The 9,660-nt window shown below is 31.3% G+C and overlaps 1 protein-coding gene across 1 annotated transcript; it reads left to right on the forward strand.

Annotated features, from left to right (window-relative positions):
* Positions 1-3,246: 3,246 nt before the first annotated feature.
* On the forward strand, positions 3,247-8,043 carry LOC130893251 (transcription elongation factor SPT4). The gene is made up of 4 exons (XM_057799188.1): positions 3,247-3,493; positions 3,548-3,654; positions 7,697-7,752; positions 7,808-8,043. Exons 1-4 carry the CDS (start codon positions 3,425-3,427, stop codon positions 7,924-7,926), a joined length of 351 nt encoding a protein of 116 aa, XP_057655171.1. The 5' UTR covers positions 3,247-3,424; the 3' UTR covers positions 7,927-8,043.
* Positions 8,044-9,660: the final 1,617 nt, after the last annotated feature.

Genomic DNA, 9,660 nt, shown 5'->3' on the forward strand with positions numbered 1-9,660 from the left:
ACACAAGAATTTCCGTTGACATTACATCCGCCGTAAATGTTTTAGAATGATTTTGTTTGTTTGCACAATTACTTTGAGGTGTAATGAAGAGAAAAACATCATATTAGAGTAAAAAATATTAGTTGAAAGTAGTAAAAATTGACTTATCCAAACTCCAGAGTCATATTGACAAAAGTGATGATTTCAATTTCAATTTTCTATCACATAAAAACACTTGTCACTCCACTGTTTCTACTTCTAAACTGACAATTTGCAATTCAAGACACGGAAAATGAGGTAAACAACCGTTTTCATGTATAAAGAGAAACACAGATACACATTTCTAAAATATTTTGAGGTATTCAGGGTGTTCAGCCTAAGCGTGACAACATGAAGTGAAGTTTTTCAAATAGGACACTCTGTATATTTTTTTACCATCGAATTTAGCGTAAAATTCTGCATCTAGCCCTATCTAAAATTGCATTTTCAGTTTATGATTTAAAAATATTCACCTTTTTAACTGACTAAATGTGACGTTTAAATACTTCTAGTTTTTGTGACAAAATCAAATTTTATACCTTTTATACCTTTAAAAACTGTAATAAAATAAATAGGGTATCTACAAAACTCAAAATAAACCAAAATAACTAACAACAAATGAGAGAACTAAAAACTTTAGATAACTTTTTTATTAAATGTTCAAAATGACCATCATTTACTATTCTTCATGTCTTTCTTAGTAGTCGCGGGTGTTTTGTACAGTTGTTCTTTGACGTAGACCCTCCAAAAAAATCCATTGTTTTAAGGTCCGGTGAACGAGGGAGTCATTTATGGGGTCCTACCTATCCATCATCCAGGAAACTGATTATTTAAATGTGTATTGATCAGTTGGGTATGGTGACCACATTCGCCGCTTATCATGAGCAGGTAATTGCTGAAGTAGTTGGGGTAATTTGTTTTGTAAGAAATTTAAATAAACTTGCCCATTAACAGTTCCGTCAAAGAAATAATGGCCTATGACATGATTCCCAATCATGCCACCTCATACATTTAATGTCCACTTGTTTGATTGATAGTCCGTATACAATGCGGTTGATCTGTTGCATAATAATTGAAATTGTTTCTATTAACAAACTCATTTTTATGAAATGTTGCCTCATCGACAGATAATACAAAATTGAAAAAATCTCTGTTTTGCTGAATTTGTTCTTGAGCCCACTCACAGAAGGTTAACTGCTTTTCATAATTACCATCCAATAGTTCCTGCATTCGCTATTTTATACTCAATTTTCCCTCGAATACAACTTCTCCCGCGGAAATTAATTCCAGCGGGAAAACCTTCTTGGCGGGAATCACTTAATCACTAATCTATAGAGTGGGCTGTTAGGAATTGGACTTTTGTTCTAATTCAAGTTTTTCTCACATTTATTATAGGATGAATTTTTAACAATTCTACTTCTCGTGCAGAGTAGAGTCGTTGCTTTCCAATTGCACAATTTGAGCGCCCAATTGAGTACATGCATGCGCAATGGTTTAAACGCACGCTCCAAATTACCGTTTTTGAGATCAGTATCCCTTTACTCTGATTCTTGGAAGCAGTCTTCACGTCTTGGAACAATCATCGTTTTCAAGGATTATTCCTTTTAGGACAAGAGAGTCCTACTGACCTCAATATTCCTTTAATGCCGGTGAAAATCTTAACACTTCTTGCTAAGTAAATTGCCGATTTTCTTCCTTCCAATGCCGAATCATTTTCAGGTGAGGATCATTCTCCTGATCTTCTTCTTAGTGACCATTCTTCTAACTACTGTAGTTCTTAAAACTACAGCTTCCTTTGATACGGCTTTATTGCAGTGGGAGCAGTCTTCTGGGCACGGTCATCTAGGTAGAGAATCGGCTCAATATTCGATATCAAAATTACACTCTTGAAGGCGTTCAATCCATCCAGCAATCTGTCTCCCCAGATTATTGAACTGCTTCACCTACTTAAGTGCTGCATGATCAGTCTGGATATGAAACTTCGTTCTGTAAAGATAATGTTGAAAGTTTTCCATGGACTTCATTACCACCACACGTAATGCAGTAGGTCTGTTCTGGTTTCGAGAGAACTTTACTGAAGTATCCCAGCACTCTTCCTTGCCCTGTTTGGAGCTGTGAGAGCACTCCCCCAATCCCTACGTTGTTTGTATCCGTGTACAGGATAAATTTCTTCCTAATAGTGGATATCCCAATATTAGCGCCGTGGTTTAATGTCTCTTCAAGGTATCGAACACCGTTTGACAGTCTTTAGCCCAGTGGATAGCTCTTGTTTCTTCTGTGAGTCGAGTTATTGGCTTGGCAATATCTCCAAATTTTCTTATGAATCCTCCACGTTTTCCCCTTGCCCTTCAAACACCAGATAATTGTTTTAGTTTCATGAGTTCCAAAATTGTGCTATAAACCCAAGCTGTAGAGTTGAGGTTATGTAGGCATTTATTTTAAAATTATTTAGATACGCATTTGTGATTTTGAAATGGAATCACAACCGTGGTGCTCAAAACATAATCGATGTAAAAACTTTGAAAAATGCTTTATTACTTAATGAACAAGACTATTAAAGGACCCCAAGAAGGTTATCTATGAGTATTTAAGTACTTCCACAGTATTCCTATTTTTCATTTAATTAATCGAGTTTCTTATATTTCGGACATTGCAACAAATAAATGATATATTTTAATATAAAACCTCACCTAAAATTTGACACTTGACACAGAAGTTTGTTCCAAGTGCTTGAACGGTCTAAAATCTGTTCGAACAAGTACGAATTTTAAAACTTTGTAAAATATCAAAATAGACATTTCAAAAAAGTTACTTATTTTATTTCTGTAACAAAAGCAAATACCTTTTTCGAATAATAAACGAATAAGTAAATGTAATAAATCAATTCACATGCTTATTGCTATTAATAAACATAGAAACAAACGAAAAAGAATTGTTGGATGCCAGCACTTCGACTATTATTTTAAATCCCATTTTGGAATGTCAATGATCAGTTGGTAAAATTTTGTAACACCTCTTAATATGTACGTCCAGAACGGTAAAAAACTATTTTATGGTTAGTCATTACCTCGCTGCTCTGAGCATGTAGTTGTGGTTCGAGCCACAAGCAAATTTTAGAACAATTAACGAAATGCTAGAAAAAATAATAAAACGATTTTTGTTTTGGTTTGGTACTAAAAAGCTTACGCGAGTCATTAAAAAACGCGCCCGATGTTTGACAGTTGACATAGTACACATCAATTTGCTTATCGACAGTAGTCATCCAGTAATTTACATTATATCAAAGATTATATGGAAGTTGTGTTTCGGATAGATAACAACTTAGGTTCAATTAATTAGTTATTTGTTGTAAATAAACGAAGATTCTATCAATTAATTCAAACGTTAAGCTATATTTTTGAAAACCATGACTTTAGAAACTGTTCCCAAGAATTTAAAAGGTCTTAGAGCATGTTTAGTTTGCTCTCTGATAAAAGTAAGTTTAATTATTAAACTTTTTGCATCTATACCTTTTTTATTCTCATTTCAGTCCGCCGATCAATTTGAAGACGAAGGGTGCGATAACTGCGATGAATTTTTGAGAATAAAACATAACACTGAGAACTTATACGATTGTACAAGTACTAATTTTGACGGGTAAGTTAATGTCATTTGGATTAAAGATTTTTATAATACAATTCTTAATTTCTGAAATAAATAAATTATTCAATAACAACATAATTGATGCAAATTGCTTTCCATCTTGTAGCATATCTATATTTTTTACACATTTAATGGCATTGGCGATTGCCAACTGGTATTTTTAAAGCAATTTTTACTGTCCATTTTTTATCAATTTCCGTATTCTGAGAAGGGTTTTCATCAAATCTATAGCGTAGATACTGCATATCTTTTCAGGAAATTGTCATATTTTGGTATTCATATTTAGTTAGATTCCTAATTACTGTGTGTATATTTTATAAAGTAGTGGGTGAAACATACTTTTTTTGAGTGTACCTACCTGTATCTGTAACATATCAGTGATGTATTTACTATTTTTCATAAAGATCGTGTGAGATTAATATTTTTATAACCATTACAATTATCTTTGAGATACCAAGTACTCCCATTCTAATGCAGAAAATATCTAGATTTACATTATCGAGGGCTCCTTCTATTTCCAAGAAAATGGAAAAAAGTAGTTATAGGTATTTAGAGAAAACAATCTTAGATATATGTTATTCTTGTTCTTCTTTCTCTTAAGAGTTAGGCTGATTTCTTCTACTATTCAGTCTCTCGAGAAGTAGATATCCAGTTTTCTGTCGCGTGAATCATACTATATATATCTTCAATTTTAAGATTTTCTCTTATAGCTTTGCTTCTTATTTGATCTCTTAGACTCACTCCTGTATAATAGTTCTAGATATTTTCATCTTTGCAGCGCCCATCATATTCATTTTTGTTGTCAGCTCGAGTTTCCCCTGCAGTATAGGTCTTACAATTGTTTTGTATATGTGGCCTTCACTTTCAGTGGACATATACCTGTTTTTCTATATCAGATATCCAGAGATTCTGAGACCTTATTTACTTGGGTTTGTCATACCTCTTGTTCTAAATTTCTGGAATTTAGATATATACACTGGTGAATGGGGTTGCTGTTCACAGCTAGTTTACATCTTGTAGGCTCTTTTGCTATTGTCATTGCTTCTGTTTTTACAATACGGCTTCTTCTTCCCTGAAAAATGTCTGCTGAGAGTTTATTTTTTGTCTCCGGGCTGTTTGTCCCTCTTTGAGGATGCAGCGTGAGGTTATGATTCAAAGTAGTATTTGGCCATGTTTACATTAATAAATTAGAATTTGTGCATCTATATGTGACAATGTCCAAAGACACTACAGTCAGCTGTGAAGGCTATGGCTTCAGTATATTGGGCTGAGCATGGAATATTGTTCATAGACTATTTCCATAAGGGAGAGACAATCAATAATGAATACTACATAGAGTTGTTTGATCGTTTGAATGCAAAAATCAAGTAAGATTAGCCTCATATGTCGAAGAAAAAACAGGTTTTTCTCGTAGTCACATTTGCTAAATTTCTTTTATGCATTAAAGTCCTATCAACATTTGACATTTAACATAATATTTCGGGCAAATTCAAATGTCTAGATCTAACTAACAAAATGATATTTTGTAGAATTAAAGTAAATTGTATTTTGGTATACATATCGTATTCCCAGAAAAACAGCACTAAGTTAAAAGAGCAAATTTTTCAGAATTGACAAAAAACTGTTATCACAGAAATATTTTCAAGTTTTTTGAAAAACGCTGATATGGGTGTGAATTTTCTCAAAACATCAATTAGATTGAAATTTTTCCATTATTTTATGAAAAATTCAGTACACATGAAAGTTTGATGATGATTATCTTTTGAACACTTAATTTAATCGCCAAAACATATCACACCTTATTTCTAAAGCAATTAATTTCCTACATAAATTTGTATTGCACATTTTATAATTGTCATTTATTGTAAAGTTATAAAATTCATAAACAAAAATGAAATTTGTTTCAAAATAATCAAACGGTGAGGTTTTCTGAAAAAATATGAGATACTTTTTGTGTGGAGCATTAGATTCCTACAAAAATCTGTAAAATCAATTAATGATGTATGAAATTTTTTCTATTGAACTGAGACAAAAATAAAAAAACTATTTAACAACTTATTTTTTCATGTCACTTATTGACAATAATTGATTTTTCTTATTCCCTTCTTGTGAATAGGTCGAAGGAGGCTTGCAGATTTCTAGAGTGCCTGGAACAGTTTCTTGTACCTCCAAGAGAATGAGTGGGGTGAAAATAACCGCAATTTTGACAAGAAGTTTACCTTTGATAGTTTCCTGGTTTCAATTTAGATACTCCACAGATTAGTGATGATTTTATATCACAAAACCTAAATACCAAGACATTTCTTCAATGACTAGTTTTCACTAAATGGAAAAGATGTTGTAGATTCATATAAACCGAACTAAATATTCATATACATACAATTTTTTTCACATTGAAAATTTTATTCAAATCCATTATCAAGTTATCTTTTCTCATTTGATAATCAGGAAGGATTAGTTATTACCTTAAGGAAAATAATTTCATTCGAAAAGCTTAAGTTTATTTACCTTGTTCCAGGCTTGCATATTACATGTGAAGAATCCATTGCTTTATATAAGGCAGTTGATTTAAAATGCGTTAATTAAGTGAAATAATACTTTTTTTGACTTAAATCACTGTCGTGGATTAACTGGAAGAAATGTAAAATACTTACATATTTCGAATTATGTCTTTTTTAGTGATTTTTTCTGAAATAATATTTTTCTGCAGTTATCTTATTGAGATTTAATGAACAATAATGACACATTAGTTTTATTTTCATGAGTAGATCTATTAAAATAAAATATGAAATTCTACCAAAATAGAGGTAGATATATTTTGAATACAGATTAGTACTAGCAATGGACCCATAGTATCAATTGTAACATGTGATTCACAAAAAGATAAAAATTCTTCTATTAATCATAATACAAGAAAAAGAAAATGGCATTTTATTTCGATATAAAACAAATAATACAAGATAAATTATAAATTTAAAAATGAAGGATGTAGTATGGTTATATAAAACAAAAACTTTTTTGTATATAATATTAAGTAATATAAAACCGTCATATTTTCAAATTTCACAGTTTAAATAAGTAGTTCTTGTTATAACAGATTATAAGTACGACTATGTAGTATCACAATTGTTTATGGTACATAACAAAAACCTTAAAACTAAACTTATTTCAAGTGGTAGTTAACCACTTTCAACTTACAATAAATGTGATGAGAACGCTACTAGGACATAAATATTTTTTTAAAAAGAGAATATTAAACACTATGAAGTACCATAACCATAAAATTATCTTATACTTTTAAATTATTAACTGCATAAGCGTAGACGGATAATAAGTAGCATTTATCGCTATAAAATATAATATCTACGTCAGTACTAACACAATGATCACGCATTAATCATTGTTTTGGTTTACTATTTTTCTTCAATAAATAAACTTATATATAGTACTCTGTTGACGAAGGTATGTAAGTTTTTTTGTATTGTTTCAAATGGTTCAGTATTATTCGTCAGAGGTGAAAATTTTATTTGTGGGATATTATGGTCATACTGATTCGGGCAATAACGACGCCACGCCGCGTTTCTTGCCTGGACGTTCGTGAGAGGTGAAAATTGAAATAATTCACTATTGTTGGTAAATATAAATTGAGCTTTAATTTTGTCGAATATTAATAATACATTTTTTTGTACAAATATAAGCAATCTCACTGCAGTGTGTTAATACGATGCCGTCCCTGTACTACACCTGATTTAATGGCTTTTTCAGCGATACGAAGCTCGTTTCTCCCACGCGGCTTTTTATTTGTGGTATATTGTGGTCGTACTGATTCGGGTCAATAACGACGCTGCGCGGCGTTTCTCTCTGGATGTTCACGTGCTGATCGCGCGCTGATCATTGTTTTGGTTTATTATTTTTCTTCGATAAATAGAATTTAGTGAAAAACACTTTTGTTATGATTTAGAACAGTTATTTAAGAAAATGAATTTATATACTTATGCTTATATTTATATACTTATACTTCTATTTCGTGTTTCAGAATGATTTCATTAATGAGTCCTGATGATAGTTGGGTTGCCAAATGGCAGAGAATTAGTAAGTACTGGCGACCATGATAGTACTTTTAGTTTTTATGAAATATTTATTTCAGATCGGTTTTGTCCAGGAGTGTATGCCATTTCCGTATCCGGACGCCTACCTAATAGTATTATTAGAGAAATGAAAAGTCGCGGCATTGTTTATAAAAGTAGAGACACTAGTCAACGATAATAATAGATTTTATATATGTCGAGTATCATGTCAAAATAATCTGATTTTTATTATTTATAATAATGTACTATTAAAAATAATTATCTATTATACAAAAAATAAACTTTTAGCAGTCAAGGGAATTATTTAGATCAGTGGTACCCAAAATTTTTTGTCCGGGGACCCACCTTCATTATGGAATATTTATCACGACTCACTATTAATATTTTTAATTATCGTGAAATTTATCTTTTGAGGAAAAGGTACAACTGTAAAAAGAAATGAGTCCGAAAAACACTTTTAATTCAAAATTAAATAAATAATAAAAAATGAAAAGACTTGTCTGTGTTGAAAGTTAAACACATCACTTTCCACACAAATCCTGTGTCAATATTTATTTTTTAAATATACCAAATATGCAGTTGAAAACCCCATAAGATCTTCTAGACTATACCTACTGAAATAAATGTCCAGGACACTTTACCAGATTTAGATGAAGCCTCTTCAGGTGATGATTAGTGGGAAAGGAGTTGAGTGTTGATTTTTTTGTGCATTCTGATTTGTGTTTGTTCATAATTAGTGTAAAATGCGTTGAGTGTTGATTTTTTTGTACATTCCTATTCATGTTGGTTTGTGATTAGTGTAAAATGCGTTAAAGGTTGATTTTTTTGTACATTCTGATTTATGTTTGTTTGTGATTAGTGTAAAATGCGTTTAGTGTTGATTTTTTTGTGCATTCTGAGTTGTGTTTGTTTATGATTAGTGTAAAATGAGTTAAGGGTTGATTGTTTTGTACATTCTGAGTTATGTTTGTTTATGATTAGTATAAAATGCGTTAAGGGGTGATTTTTTTATACATTTTGATTTATGTTTGTTTATGATTAGTGTAAAATGCATTGAGTGTTGATTTTTTTGTACATTCTGATTTATATTTGTGATTGATTAGTGTAAAATGCGTTAAGTGTCGATTTGTTTATGTATTGTAAGTTATGGTGTTTTTTTTTTATCAAACCAACATGTTTATCTTTTGGTTTAGTACTATGTTTTATGCTTTACAACTAAATAAATGTATTGTTCAACGAATATTGGTTTTACAAAGCTCAGCTGAAAATAGGACCTTTTTAAAAATCAATATATCAGATTCTCGTTAATCCTGCAGATATCAAACTGGGTTGGTACCGGATTAGTGAAAATTATTACTGGAAAATTATAATATAAATTACAAAAGAAGTCGAGTTTTATTCTTTAGTTTTAGGTAACAAGAGCATTTACAGACAAAAAGAATTTATTTGTCTATTAAAAAACTTAATTTTAAAAATAATCGTCTAAAGCTCTGCCTATTGTAAACAGAAACATCAGGATTTACAGTTTTGGTGAATTATTCCATTGGAGTATAGAAACTGTCAATTTTCTTGAAACAACACTTTCGACACATTCTCTTGAAATCTCTTTAAAACAAGAATGTCATTTGCGGAAACATTTTCTTTTGCCCACTTTATGGAAGTAAAGGCAAAGGCACCCAGTACAGCATCATGACTAACTAAATGAACAGGAGACCCCTCATCTCAAGCATAACCATATTCTTCTTCTTTTTTACTCAACACATCTTCAATTATTTCGCTATCTGTTATAAACTGGCCTTTTTCTTCTTCTTCGCCGGTTAGCAACAGGCTCACAATATCTATAGTTTAACAGTTTTTCGGTAATCGTTTCTCTCAGCTCTATCAGTTCACTTTCTCTTCTACATCTTTAGCA

Source organism: Diorhabda carinulata, chromosome 4 (assembly GCF_026250575.1).
Source record: "Diorhabda carinulata isolate Delta chromosome 4, icDioCari1.1, whole genome shotgun sequence".
NCBI lineage: Eukaryota > Metazoa > Arthropoda > Insecta > Coleoptera > Chrysomelidae > Diorhabda > Diorhabda carinulata.

Coding starts and splice junctions, on each gene's coding strand:
- LOC130893251 (XM_057799188.1), top strand. CDS start 3,425: ATGACTTTAGAAACTGTTCCCAAGAATTTAAAAGGTCTTAGAGCATGT. Junction 3,494..3,547: donor TAGTTTGCTCTCTGATAAAA/GTAAGTTTAATT, acceptor TTCTCATTTCAG/TCCGCCGATCAATTTGAAGA. Junction 3,655..7,696: donor ACAAGTACTAATTTTGACGG/GTAAGTTAATGT, acceptor TTCGTGTTTCAG/AATGATTTCATTAATGAGTC.